Source organism: Octodon degus, unplaced genomic scaffold (genome assembly GCF_000260255.1).
Source record: "Octodon degus isolate 3935 unplaced genomic scaffold, OctDeg1.0 scaffold00023, whole genome shotgun sequence".
Classification (NCBI taxonomy): Eukaryota; Metazoa; Chordata; class Mammalia; order Rodentia; family Octodontidae; genus Octodon; species Octodon degus.
In genome coordinates, this window is record NW_004524599.1 from 7,935,747 (window position 1) to 7,950,659 (window position 14,913).

Sequence of the window (14,913 nt, forward strand, 5' to 3'; positions counted from 1 at the left end):
TCTGTATTCCTTACAGAAAGAGAAGACTTGATTCATAAGTATTCTGATCAATGAAATAAGAGCAAGGAAAGGATTTCATTCATTCGTTCAGCAAACAACACGGAACACCTGCTATTTGCCAAACGATATTTTAAGCACTGAGAACCAGGCCATAAACAAAGCAAAACAAAAACTTTGTGCTGTTTACATGACAGCCGCCCCACAAATAAGCTAAAACTACCATGAGCTACCACAGAAAGGCCTGGTGCCTGAGTCCCTGTCAAATGCCTGTGTACCTGCCACTAGCAGCCAGCCACAGCCCAGCTGTGGGCATGGCCCGTCCCCAGCTATACACAGCTGTGTCTGCATTTCCCAAGGGGAATGCTGTGGTCAGGAAGCCAAGCAGAAAAGTATGACCGCGTGTATAGGAAGTGCACAGACAGGAAACTGACCGATGCCACGTAAAGTCGAGCTTGTGGCTCCACGGAGGGCGGGCAGTGGTAATGGTAACTGGGATGGGAGGGGCCCTCTGGAGAATGGCACACATTTCTTGACCTGGATGCTGGATCCAGGAGTGCATTATGTGTGCCTGCCCCTGTTACAATAAGCACAATTTCCTGTGTTATATTCCAATAAAAATAAGAATAAACACACATACACATATATCACGTGGGGATACACTGTTATGGAGAAAAATGTGGAGAGGGGACATGGAGTTGGGGGGGGAGGGAAAGGGAATATTGTGATTTCTGTTACTCCGTTTATTTATATGTATTTATGCTGGGGACCAAACATAGGGCCTGATGCATACTAGGCAAGAGCTCTGCCAGTTCCTGGCCTGGTTATTGTTACCCCAGTGGAATGTTTCCCTGGGGAAGGGTCCCAGGAGAGGGGACTGGGCCAGAAGCACAAACCACACCAGGGTCGCCAGTGTTAGGAATCTCAGGGCTGATGAGCTCACCAAGGGAGCGGGTGCAGCTAGAGCTCTGAGGACTGACCTGCGTCACAAGTGGTCCGCAGGCTGGCTGTCAGCTGGAGTGTCTGCCAGCCACATGGCACTGCAGCCACGGGGCTGTGGCCTCTTGGAGATGTCCACCGGTAGAATTTGGGGTACACCAGAGGCATAGGGAATAGCAATGTAGGGCATATCGTAGTCTGAATATTCTTTCTAGTGAGTATTACCTGTGTGAACCTACAAGTACCTTACTGTTTGATATTACAGGCTGAATTGTATCCTCTAAAAGGTATGTTGAAGTCCTAGCTCTGATATCTGTGAACGTGACTCTGCATGGTAAATAGGGCCTTTCAGATGTGATCGAGTTACGCTGAGGTCATCCTGGAGTGGGGGTTCACAGAGGTGGCCATGTACGTGGGACACTGTATGAGGACCCCTGGGGTGACAGCCTGCGTTGGCAGGAGTGGAGGTCAGGGTGCCGTGTCCACAAGCCAGGCAGTGCCCAGAATTGCTGGCAACACGGGAAGCTAGAACAGTCTCTCCTCTCAAAGCTTCAGGGGTCACAGCCCCACCAGCACCCTGAGCGCAGCTTCCCAGTCTCCTGAACTGTGACAGAACAAACTTCTGACGTTGCTGAGCGCTTTGTACAGCCACCTTAAGAACACATTCGGTAGTGCTTTTGAAGAAATGATTTTGCAATGAAATCTTTTACCAACTGTGAACTCCAAAAAACAAAAGTGCGTATTTACTGAAAAGGAAAATAGGACTTTTTCAGTTCTTTGAGAGAAATGCTGACAAACTACACAAAACATGTGCTGGTATTTGTCACTTGTCATCAGATTGTAGTCATGACCTAGAACACCAGAGCCCGTTGGAAAAGTCAGTCACTGTCTTGAAACTGCAGAGACAGCCAGTGTAGCTTGGGGTGAATTCTGCCTTCTAGGAGGTGCGCACCTCCTCTAGGCCAGCCAGGCTTCTTCTAAGCCAATTTCACTCAGCTTTCACCTCAGGCTTCATTATGCGAGCTAAGGAAGGTGGTAAGTGGCTGCCAAAAGTGAGATAGCTCATGGTCTAAAGAGCCGGCTTAGGCAACCTTAGGCAGACCAAGGTAGGCTGAGCAGGCCACAGAAAGGAAAAAAAAAAAAAAAAAAAAGCAAAGTCTTTGAAGTTTGTAGCATGCTGCAGTTACTTAAAACAAAGCTGGAATACAGTAGACAGTGGCATTTATTCTTAACAAATGTTAACAAGTGTTAAGCATTCAAATAACATAGTAGCTTTAGTATTTTTAATGTATCCTTAGCTTTGGAGACTCTTCTTACAGGAAGATTGTTGGGATGATGCTTGGTCACTTTCCCATCGCTGGGACCAAATGCAGCCCCCTCAAAATTTAAAGGACGAGAGGTTGACTTGGATGGCAGTTTTGGTCCAGCGCTGGCTTCTCGAGGCAAAAACCCGCAGGGTAGAGGGGCGGGGAGAAAAGCTGCTCAGGCTGAGGCAGCAGGAAGCAGGGAGGCGGAGAGGCGGTGCAGCCCTCCAGCCCCACCTCCAGGGACACCTGCCACCAGGCCCCGCCTGCTAGCTGTGGGCAGCGGTGACTACCTGGGATGTTGCCCTCAACCCCTTTTTCTGTTTGCCCTCAACCCCTTTTTCCCTTTGCCTTTACAGGTATCGCGCTCCTGAAGTTCTGTTAAGGTCCTCAGTGTACAGCTCTCCCATTGACGTGTGGGCCGTGGGAAGTATAATGGCCGAGCTGTATACCCTGCGGCCGCTGTTCCCAGGCACGAGCGAGGTTGATGAAATCTTTAAAATCTGCCAAGTTTTAGGGACTCCCAAGAAAGTAAGTACTCCTGTCCCAAATCATGATGACTTTTATTTCTAACTTGCAACTTTACTTTTAATTTTGTATCTTTTGATTATTTCTAAGTTTTGTCTAAAGTTTCACCAACATATCTGATTTTTCATTTTCATAGTTTTAGACATTAGTGGTTTTTCTTATGCTTTTTTTATTTTTATTGGCGTGAGATAAAAATAGCAAGAAGCCAGAATCCCACCAGACTGAAAGACAGCAGTGTGTGCCTTTCCTTAAGAAGTTAAGGAAGGACCTGGGTGTGGTGGCACAAGCCTGTGGCCACAGAACTTGGGAGGCTGAGGCAGGAGGATCACTGTGAGTTGAGGCCAGGCTGGGCCGCAAAGTGAGTTCAAGCCCAGCCTGCACTGCATAGTGAGGACCTTGTCTCGGAGGGAGGGAGGGAGGGAGGGAGGGAGGGAAAGCGAGCAAGCTTGAGGTTGAGATTCTTGTCTGTTCAGTGTGTGGCTTTGGGCCAATGAGAACTAGACACACAGCCTTGCTTGCACACCTCTGGCCTGCTCTGTGAGTCCCCCTCGTCACAGGCTTCCTCACCCCTGGGACCCTGGACCTTCTTTCCTGGTTGGATTTATATTCCTCTGCCAAAGGTACTTGGTTTTTTAAACTCCAAGTACAGTACTTTTCAATTACTACTGCATTTTTGACACAGCTTATCATCTAAGATGCACTTAAAAATTGTTAACTAAGTATAATGAGATCCTAATTAAGTCAGTATGTACCTGGTCATCAGAAATGTAAATGTAGATACTAAAACTTTGCTATAATTGTCACTTCCCAGGTGCCTTTTAATATGAGATTAGATGTGTACCGTGTAATGCGGATCTGGGTGAGACATGGGCTGTGTCACCGTGGTCACTGTTAACATCAGAGTTGAATTATGAAAATCCTTTCTTGTTTTTTGTAACTCTGTTCAATGCTTTTTTTCTATGTGGTTTACTATAGAGCTAAATCATAATGTCTGTATTTCATTTTCACATTTACACTTACAAGTTAACATTAAAATTTTCACACCTGAATAATTTCTGTATTATTGCTATATTTTAAAATTGATTACTGAAAACAGTATTATTTTCGCTTTCCCCTGCCTGTACTTGCTACATCTCAACAGAGTGACTGGCCAGAAGGCTACCAGCTTGCGTCTTCCATGAATTTCCGGTTTCCCCAGTGTGTTCCCATCAATTTAAAAACTCTTATTCCCAACGCCAGTAGTGAAGCTATTCACCTGATGACTGAAATGCTGAACTGGGATCCGAAGAAACGACCCACAGCAAGCCAGGTGTGGCGACGCTCCCCTACACGCCTCTGTAAAATGTTGAGGTTTTGCCAAGCAGGGTGCTTTCATTTATGAAGATGACTTGTTTCTTAGCCAAGGTTTTACTAAGAAAATGAGGATTTGTAGTATGTGTGATGGGCGAGTGTGATCCTTGGAGAAATGCGGTTACAGCTGCTGCGCTTTTCCTGCGCCTTTTGCTTCTGATGAGGACACTTACGGGGCTGAGCCAGGATGGAATCAAACTAGCAAATCAGCATGGACAACCATTCAGGAAGACGTTTGTCCTGGGCAGCAGGAGACAGGCTCGCCCGCTTCCCACGGTGGCTTCGTGCACTGTCCTTGGGCTGAGGGGCAGCTCTTGCTCACTGCACACACCGCCAGGCTTCCCTCCCTGGGACCAGAGCGACGGAGGCTGTGGCCTGTGGGTCCCCAAGAGGGCATGCGGTGGCACACACCTTGTGCGTCTTCCTGACAATTGTACGCCATGCCTTTATTGGCAAAAGGCTTAAATTTTTTTAAATGATAAATTTTATTGCATTTTTATGATTTAAATATAAATTTTATCTACAAATTACCAAACACTTAACTTTAAAAAAAAAAAAAAAACTAAAGTGTCTTGTAAGGCCATCTGAAAGAACAAATGAGAAAGAATAGCCAAGACATGTCTGGACAAGAGTAAGTAATCAGAGAGCAGTGTGGGGTGGATGAGGATGAAATGACCTGTGGAGTCACAGAAAGGACCAGGGTGGAAGTACTGACCCAGGGACCGACAGAGTTCGCACTGTGGACTGCAGAGGTCCGTGTGAGGTGAACCTGCATTGCATGCGGGCAGAAGTTCTCAGCAGACTAGCAGCCTCCACCAATACGGCAGCAAAGGATTAAATAATGTGTTGTTCAATCCTGTGGGAAGCTGAGGCACATATATATTTATATTTGTATGCTAAATCATTGAAGACTAGAAGGCAAGCCTATGTGAATATTTGGCTTCAGGGTGAAAACAGCAATACAAAAGTAATAGAAGAAATCACAAAAGGAAAACTCAGAAGGTTTGAATTATTAAGAATTGGGGTCAGGGACATAGCTGTGCAGACAGTACCTGCCTGGCAAGCACAAGGCCCTGAGTTTGATTCCAGGAACAAAAAAAAAAAAAAAAAAAAAATTGGGAAGGCCAGTGGTATAGCTGAGTGGGCGAGTCCGTGACAACCATGGCCAAGGGGCCCTTGGTTCTATAACAAACAGCAGAAAGAAGAAAAAAAAGGAAAGAAAAATCAAGCTGGGTGTAGTGGTGCACACCTGTAATTCTAGCACCCAGGAGGCTGAGCCAGGAGGATTGCAGTAAGTTTTAGGCCAGACTGGGCGAGGCAGTGAGTTCAAGCATAAGGTACATAGTTCAAGGTTAGCCTGAGCTACACAGCAACACCCTGTTGCATACAAACAAAACCATTGTTGCATTGTTAGTGGTGAGCAGCACATCTGAAACGAAGGGTGCACGTAATTTAAACTGGAACCGGGTAGACCAGCTGAATGGTAATGTAACGTCTCCACGCTTTTACAGGCGCTGAAACACCCGTATTTCCAAGTTGGTCAGGTGCTAGGACCTTCCTTGAATCATCTGGAATCCAAACAGTCTTTAAATAAGCAACTGCAGCCAGTAGAATCAAAGCCATCTTCAGCTGAACTAGAACCTAGGACGCTGCTGCCAGATGTCATCGACCAGACTGTCGGGCCATCCCTCCCGAAACACAGCCACCAGCCTCTGCAGTCCATCCAGCTGGTGCAGAATGTGGGCACCCCGCCGGCCCCAAAGCAGCAGGCTCAGCAGAAACCCCCGCACACCCTGTTTCCGAGCATCGTCAAAAACGTGCCTGCTGTAAGTAGCTGGATGATGCGGTGAAGGCAGTAGCTGGACTGGTGCGGTTGGGCTCTGCTTGCAGGTGCTGCCCGTAATGCCAGGGAAGGTGTGAGAGACAATGCTGTGTAAAGGCCCTGCTTCCTCCAGGAGGCGCTCAACAGGAGACGCGTAACATTCTCACAGGGTGTAAGAGAGAAGAGCTTGCAGATAAAGTTTCAAAGTGGGTGTGCTGCTCATTTCCCTTAGTAGTTACTTCCATGCAAAATAATTCAAGGACAAAAAGAAACAGAGCTGGGCTTGGAAGCGCAAGCCTGGAATCCCAGCCCTCTGGGAGGCTGAGGTAGGAGAATCAAGGTTCATGCCTTGCCCGGGCAACTTAGAGACTTACTGAGACCCTGTCTCAAAATAGAAATTTTTGAAAGGGGCTGGGGGAGTAGCCCAGTGTGTGAGGGCCCCGCGTTCAATCTGGAATTATGCAAATAATAAAACAAGAGTATTCGTGAGTACTGATTCTAAATCTGGAGGCTCCTAACAGTAATTTCATGCTGTTTTAAAATGTTAATGAAGATGAACAGAATGGGTATTTTAGGCATCAGACTCACACAAATTCCCTCTTCCCACTGGTGTTCGGGTGAAGGAGCCCATCAAATCTATTATCTTGGCTACTTTCTTGTTGCTGGAACAAAATACCCAATAACTACCAGTTAAAGGAGAAAAGGTCTATTTTAGCTCAATTTGTAGACATTTCAGTCCATAATTGGCTGGCTCCAAGGCAGGGCAGCATGAGAGAGGGCCGCCACCAAGGAGAAACCGTGTGTGGCATGGTGGGCAGGAGCCAGTGAGCTTCCTTCTTTCCCTTCTTATTCTACAAGCCTGTCAGGTGGTGCCACCACGCCCAGCAGGGGTCTTTGCTCTCCATTAAATCCATTGTCCACAGCCAGCACTGTGCTAACCCAGTGAATAAACTAACCCAGAGTCACATGCCCATGAAAGCCCCAACTATGACTGCATGAGGCTTGGAGGACATCTGGACAGCAGCCGTAACAGCCGTATTACTTCAGTGTCCCCTCAGGTGTTCAGTTCCAAATGCTCACTGTGAGCTTACACAGCACTATGTCTAATTCCTTACACGACCCGAAACACACTTGGAAAGTAGCCCCCACCCCAAGTAGCCCCAGCCGCACTGTTAACACACAGTGAATTACTTGGCTGTTGGCTTTATCGTTTATTGTCTGGGCCTGTCTACTAGAATGCAGGCTTTGTGACGTGAGGAATATTTTCCTGTTTATCAGCTCAGCCCAGATCCCAGAACAGTGCCTGCCGCACAGAATGTTCTCAGTGATCTCTGAATGAAGGAACAAGAAACGACCACAGTTTCCAAACAACCTCCGGGGGTCTGCTTTATCTTTCTGGCAATCCAGAGGAGTAAAGAGTTGTTTATGAGTGGAAAAACCTGGTTTTCTGAAGCTTTTGATAAAAGCCCATCACTTTTCCTGAAAGGCAGCTTTTTAAGTGCAGTATTTGAAAGTGGCCTTCATAGGATCTGCCCCTGGGGAAGCATCCCCAGATCCTTGGAGTTTTCCCTAACTCCAGCATCTGGAGGTCATTGTCCCGGTAAAAGAAATACCAGTGTGGATGCTGGTGAGTGCTTGTCACTGAGCTGTCAGCTTTTGGCAGCAGCATGTTCGTCCCATCAGCATCTTTTGTCCACGAAATCGCCATGTCCCCAATTTGGGATTGAGTTTTGGATTTTGCAGTTCATGTGCCCCCAGGGTACTCCCTATAAATGTGTATAAAACCAGCCCAAGCCAGGCCTAGCTTCCTTATTTCTGTGAATGGTGCCAGCATTTTGAGATAACCACTCAGGCTTTTAAAGTCGCTCTTGTGCTCTCCCTGTCTGTGTCCACTCAGTGCCCTAAGGCAGAACCTGCCCTTGGGGCTTACATAACCGGGTGGTTGTCTCAGTTAACAAGAAGTCACTTGGTGGGTAACCAGAGCTCAGGCAGCTTCAGAAGGAAGAGAAAGCATTTTGCTTCTGTCTTCCAGCTCCTCCCCTCAGCAGGTGTCTGTGGCCACAAGGTGGTTATTACTCTTCCAGGTATCCATCTACACTTCAAGAAGAAAGTAGGAGGCCCAGGGAGATAGCTCAGTAGAATAAGCACTTGCCTGGCAAGCGCAGGGTCCTGAGTTCAAGCCCTGGTGCTGCAAAAAAGAAAAAGCAAGAAAGATAACGGATGTGCCTGCCTTAGTCCCTTGTCCTTAAGGCCATCACTGTTTGAGGAGGACTTTAGTGTTTTGAAGAGCTAAGTCACTTGCCCAGAGAGACACAGCCACGGCCCCATATTATGGTTTATGTACACACATCCCCCAAAGCCTCATGCAGTCATAGGTGGGGCTTTTTTGGAGGTGGCTGAATTTAGAGCATGTGACTGATTCATAATGCAATGCTAGGATTAAAGGTTCTGAGATTAAGGGTGGGTGATTGCTGGATCAGTCCATTGACTGGGCTAGCACCACCCTAATCCCAGTAGACTAGATACAGTACAAGGGCCAGAACGAGGCTTGTCTTGCTCTTCCTTGTTGTTTTTGCTGGCTTCTGTCACCATGAATTGCTGCCCTCTGCCATATGCCACGCTGCCTTGGAGCCAGCTGAGTATGCACTGAAACCTACACAAACTGTGAGCTAAATAAACCTTTCTTCCTTTAACTTTGGGTGTCAGGTATTTTGTTTCAGCAGTGAGACAAAAGTAACTAAGACACCCAGTTTCCTAGGATCATTCACATTAAAGAAATCAACTCATATCCTGAGTTTTCACATTCCCTCCATGCCACGTTCTTGGAGCTCCTGCCTCCCTAGGAGCATCAATCAGCTGTGGGGCCCATGCTGCCTATCTTGTTAATGTTTTTAAACTTGCATATATATTCCCTCCTTGAATATAGTCATAGGGGCCGGGGAGATGGCTCAGTAGAATCCGTGCTTCCCTGGCAAGCACAAGAGCCTGAGTTCAATCCCTGGTTCCACCAAAAAAAAAAGGATTATAATCATGTATCACATTATGACATTCCTGTCACAAGTGTACCACAGATACATGTCCTGGTGTTTCAAGCTGTCATTGCAAGTTTAAAAATTAAACATTTTAAAATAAAGTTTAAAAGTATTTGAAGTTTATAAAGGAAAAAGTTACTGTAAGCCAAGGTTAATTTATTAGTGAAAAAAGAAAAATACATTTTGACTGGGCCTGGTAGTAATTCCAGCACTTGAGAGGCTGACGCAGGAGGGTCTTGAGTTAAGGCTGCCTTGGGCTACATTGCAAGTTCAAGGTCAGCCTGGATTACATAGCAGGATGTTGTCTCAAAAAAGAACATGTTTAGATAAATTTAGCGTAACTGGGACCCAGGAGATAGCTCAGTAGAATGAGGGCCTGAGTTCAACCCCCGGTTCCAAAAAAAAAACCAATTAGTGTAACCTAAGTGAGCAGTACTTATAGAACCACCCAGTACCATGCAGCTGTGCCTGGGCTTCACGTTTCCTCGCGTTCAGTGCTGACTCCCCCGGAGCAACTCCTAGTCCTGCAGGCTCTGTCTGTGCCAAGGAGCATCATCCGTAGCTGTTGGACTAGATTTTATGCACCTTTGCTTGTGATTGTCGTGTGCCCATGTGTGTGTTGTGCAGGCCTCGTGCTCACGAGGCCCATGTTCTCCCACTAAGCTACAGCCCGCGCCCCTGCTCACCGTTTCTGAGCTCAGGTGTGTTCAGACACACAAATACGAACCCTGTGTCTGGGCCACCCTGTGCGGCACAGTGAGCTGTGGTGTGGGCTGGACCAGTCAGCCTTGGCCTGGGGCAGGCTGTGCCCTGCACGGTGCTGTGAGTGCACTCTGTGGTGCTTGCTCCATGACGGTCAGCTTGGGGTGCCGTTGTAAGAGCAGGTGCTGCGATGAAGTGGGCTGGCTGGCCGCGACTGGCTGGACGGCTCTGAAGGGCCGGGACTTGCAGTCTGATGGGATTGCTCATGCATGGAAGGGATGATTCAGACCGACTGTCCCCGCAGAAGCCGGTCGGCGCCGTGGGCCATAAAACTGGGAGGCGACGCTGGGGTCAGACTGTCTTCAAGTCTGGAGACGGCTGGGAAGAGTTTGAGGACGGGGACTTCGGAGCCTCCCACTCCAAGAAGCCAAGCATTGGTGTTTTCAAAGAAAAGAGGAAAAAAGAGCCTCCATTTCGGTAAGATTTTATTCTTTCTTTCTTTCTTTCTTTCTTTCTTTCTTTCTTTCTTTCCTTCTTTCTTTGTCTTGCTCACTGTTGTTTGTTATTGAATCTTCACACTCCGGGCACAATGCTTGACCTATTATATACTCAGATTTTGATCAATATTGGCTGGATCGGTAAGATTTTAAATTCATGTTTGTACTATGCATCAACCTTATTTTATTAAGCATAAACAAACATGCTTACAAACTTAAAGCACAAAGACACAGCTTAATATTGTCTTCTATAAAAGTCCTCTTTATGAATAGCTCTGAAAAGGCGAGACCCTTCCTATGATAATATTGTGATGAGTGCTGTGTGTGCACGAGCACTTCTCTGTTTGTGCACGCTCACACACGCTCACACACGCACGCACACGCACATGCGCACGCGTGCAGGGAAGGACTCCGGTCTGAATGGTGCTCCTGTTGACCATGATCCCTGTGCTCCCTGTCGGAAGTCCACGCATCCGTCTGCAGGAAGCGGAGCACCATACACTAGGTGACCGGTGGCCTCCGATAGAGCTGATTGCATTCTTAGCTTGCCATGAACTTCGCAGTCATGTCCTGATCCTTGCGGAAGTTTGATACCTTTGGCAGTTCTATTCCTTTTTATAAGTGAGGTCGTGGTGGGTGCGCCGTTCAGGACTGAAGTTAGATGGGCTAAATGTGGAAACTCTTGGGGGACTGTACCTTCAGTTTTTCTCCTCTTTGAAGCTGAAAGAAAAGAGCTGTGTCCTGCACTGGGGAAGTGTGTCTCAGAGTCATTCACCGAGGCCCAGGGCGAAGCCCGCACTGTACGGTGCACACACCCGAGGACACAGAATCTCTAAAGCAGGGACTGGGCGTGGGGGTGCATGCCTGTAATCCCAGCACTGGGTGGCTGGAAACAGGAGCATCACCACCAGTCCCGGCAGCGTAGTGATCTGTTCCAAATACATTTAAAAAGAAAATCTCTAAAGCATTAAGTGCTTGCCTAATCCTTTTCAGTTTTTAATTCTTTTGTGTTTTGTTTTTGGTGCCGAGGACCAAACCCAGGGCTTTCAGATTGCAGGGCAGGCGTCCCACCCCTGAGGCAAATGCCCAGCCCCGAGCTTGCCTAATTCTTAGCTAGTGCATGTCAAGATTGGCATGTTCCACAGGTCTCATCCCTGAAGTACCTGAACTTGAGGAAAAGTCCACTTCACCCTCTGGTGGTGAGCTTTCTGCCACTGTGACAAAACAGCCGCAGCAGTCACCATATAGGAAAGAAGGACTTACAGGGCACAGGCACGGAGAGCATGTCAGAATGTGTGCCAGAGGAGGCCGGCTTGCGCTTGGCAGTCAGGAAGCGGAGGGGGCAGGCGGGGTTAACGAACACAGGACACACTGGCTCTGCCCGCCCAGCGTGGTGTCGCATACCTGTGACTCCAGTGCTCCTAGGGGCTGAGGCAGGAGGGCTGTAAGTCTGAGTCCAGCCTGGGCAATTTAGGGATTTAGTGACACCCTGTCTAAATAAATTAGGGCCAGGGAAGTAGCTCAGTGCAAAGGCCCTGGGTTCAATCAAAACTGCCAAAAGAAAGCCCCACCCACATCCTGTGTGGGGCCAGAAAAAACGCCATGCTGCCCGCTGGGTGGGCTGTCATTACCAGCCCTGTCAGCACGAGGATGCTAACAAACCATTTCAGGAGTCGCATTGAGAGTTAAAGGGGCTCATGAGGACGGAGTGGTCAGTCCTCCTAAGGCTGTCTCTTCTTGGCTTCCCAGGCTTCCGGAGTCAGGGCTCCTAGGCGCCCACCAGCCTGCCAGGGAAAACAAGAGCATGCCTGCTGCTGTCTCGCTCAAGTCGGACTCGGAGTTGTCGGCCGCGTCGGCATCGAAGCAGTACTACCTGAAGCAGGCACGGTACCTCCCAGGTGAGCAGAGCAAATGACGCGCTTCCTGCCAGGCAGAAGGCAGACGGGGGGCCCAGTGGGGCTGAGGAGCTTGTGGAGCGGTCTTGGGGACACGGCAAAGCCCTGTCTTCCTGGGTATTTGAAGATCTAAGCAGGTTAAATACTGTCTGTTTTGTTGTAAGCAAATTAGTTAGGCTCCAACAGACCTGAAAAAGACGGGTCATAAAATTAGAAAAATTGTGTAGGTAGAGAGACCAAGGGGAGGCCTGGCCTAGGTCCTGTCAGTAGTGAGTCTGCTGGTTCCTAAAGGACCAGCTACCCTCCTCTGCGAGAGAAAGCCCTGGGACCCGCAGGCAGCAGAAGCACTCTCGTGTTCATCTCGCTGATTCCTTCCCTGTGTCACTCCTTCCCTCAGTGATGGTGCAGGGTACCTGATGCCTGCCAGGTTCGCATGGCTCTGGGTGCTGGCCAGAGCTCCAGAGCTTGAGCTCCAGCGAGAGGCAGCGAGGAGCTACCTCATAGCTCCGGCATGTGTGCAGTGAGCGTAGCAGGGCTTTCCCAGGGGCGCTGTCATGGGCCACAGGCTGGGGGTGAGTGGGGGGCAACTTGGATTTTATTCCGGGTCCACTTCAGGCCTTGGAGGACTTCAGGAGGGAGCAGCATCTGACGTGTGTTGGGAAGACCCTTTGTCTGCCATGTAAAGATCAGATCCCCGGGGAGGGACAGCGGTGGTTAGAGGCTGCTGGATGCCTGTGTACTGGTCAGATAGTGGGAGACAGAGAAGAGTGAGTTTGGGGCTCGATGTGGGCAGAGTGAAATGGGAAGACAGACGAGGAGCAGGTTGGGTGAGGAGGCCTGCTATGCCATTGGGGTCTTACATTTGAGGTGCTTGGGAAATGGACCAGCAAGGAGGTGAGGAGAGGTCACAGATGGTGAGATGGACAGGAGAGACCAGGACACTGAGGGGGCCTGGGGCCCAAGGTAACAGACATGGAAGTCGCTAGCATGCAGACAGTGTTTAAACCCACAGAACGAGACCAGACCCCCAGAGAGGCTGGAAGGGGAGGGGAGAAGGCAGCCGGACAGGTAGGGGAAGCCCAGATTAGGGTGTCAGGAAGCCCCAAGGGGAGTGCCTACTTGAAGGGCTGTTTGGCACTGAGCTGCTGGGTAGGAAGGGACAGATCGAGTAGACTAGATGGTGACCACATTGCTGGGGACCTTGAGTAGTTTCAGGCTGGAATGGGTGAGGGGAGATCCAGGTGGGAGATGCTGCGGAGTGCTGAGAGGTGAGGAGTCAGTGAAAAGGTAAACTGTTCTTTGGGGCATTTGCTGAGCAATGCAAACCACGTTAGCATAGGGGCTGCAGAGTGGCTTAGCCTCTGCCATCACTTACGTGGGAAGGGCTGAGGCGGAGCTGAGGTCCTTGGGAAGCAGGCAGGAGCTGGAATTCACACATCTGGGTTGAGGTGCACTTCTGAAAGGAATAAATCGCCTAGGCTCTAAACTCTAGCTAACAGTACTCTGTCAACTTTGGTGTTGAAACCATTCGATTTCCAAACTGCCCAAACACTGGACTGTGACAGTTTTCAAAACATGGATTCATGGGGAGCCCTTTCCTCTGTATTAAACAAAAAAAAATCAAGTCCATTTCACTGTCTGAAATATACCAACTCAGTACTTGTGTCGCCAATGATAAAAGGGAGCCCCCTGGTGGTAGAAATGACTACTGTACATCATCAGTGAAGGATAAACCGATCCAAACCGCCCCTTTTTCAGGGCTGTGCTTTCTGATGCAGCATTCAGGAACACATCTCTGGATGTCTGAGCCCTGTCCCATCATTTTCTTTTTAACTAGGAAGACATAAGGAATTTCACAGTCACCTGGGAGCAAAGTATGGATGTCCCTGAGATTTAGATAGTACTCAACATGTACCAAATCCACAAGACACATGATCATTATGTGCTGTTCTCCCTGGCCCCATGTGAGCATATACTAATACACATTTTAAAAATTAAAAGAGGGGCCGGGGAGATGGCTCAGTGGAATAAGCGCTTCCCTGGCAAGCGCAAGGGCCTGAGTTCAATCCCCGGTTCTGGAAAAAAAAAAAAAAATTAAAAGAAAAAGAAAGTAGACTCAAAATGACAAAGAATTGCTTGAAACCTAGACATGAGGCCGGCTGGTACCCTGCTGACATTCTTTGCTGGAAGACGCCCCTCCCCCCACCTGGAACTAGCTGAGGTTCGAGGCCAGAGCTCTGCTCGCTTCCATCCCTTGGACAAACTCCTCAAGCCCTTAGTGTGAAGTGGCAAGTGTGTGGACGTTGGAGCCCCGAATAGGAGCAACGCCACATATTTGCTTAAAACAAAGCTTGCTTTGTTTAGGGTTGAATATCTTCCAACACAAGGAAGAGTACTATCGTTGTGCGCTTCTTTTGCCTGAAAATGAAGTATAAAGGTCTTATGCCAACCTTCAGGATGATCAGAACGCTAGAAATGGACCAAAAATTGCAGGGCAACATGACATGATACTGTGAGCACCGGATATGTGTGACACCAGCCTTCAAGGAAAAAGACACAAGTGTCATAGTTATGGCAGCTGCTGGCAGATTGGGTGTCTAGGGCAGGATCTTAAGGTTCTGTTACCTGTACCTGCGGTGGACTTTAAGGACTCTGTTGTCTCTGATACTTACTGTCTCCTAAACAATTTGCATGCGGTCAGTCACATAATTGGACTATAAATGTCTCCCTTCTCATCAGATTGAAAGAGCCAGAAGAGTAGAAACTGGCCTATTTATTTATTTCTCACTTTTATTCCAATACAGAACACACTGCCTGACACCTAGTAGTGGTCATAATTATTTCTTC

The 14,913-nt window shown here is 48.4% G+C and overlaps 1 protein-coding gene across 5 annotated transcripts in view; it reads left to right on the plus strand.

Annotated features, from left to right (window-relative positions):
* Mak (male germ cell associated kinase) overlaps positions 1 to 14,913 on the plus strand; it is a 64,578-nt gene that overhangs the window by 35,595 nt on the left and 14,070 nt on the right. For 4 of the 5 annotated variants that reach the window (XM_004628365.2, XM_004628366.2, XM_004628367.2 and 1 more), the window contains exons 7-11: positions 2,600 to 2,771; positions 3,910 to 4,077; positions 5,630 to 5,944; positions 9,979 to 10,151; positions 11,921 to 12,069. In XM_004628365.2, coding sequence (XP_004628422.1) covers positions 2,600 to 2,771; positions 3,910 to 4,077; positions 5,630 to 5,944; positions 9,979 to 10,151; positions 11,921 to 12,069 — 977 coding nt within the window. Of the gene's footprint in view, positions 1 to 2,599; positions 2,772 to 3,909; positions 4,078 to 5,629; positions 5,945 to 9,978; positions 10,152 to 11,920; positions 12,070 to 13,903; positions 13,992 to 14,913 lie in introns of those variants that run through there. The other variant, XM_023712046.1, reaches the window with a different exon arrangement.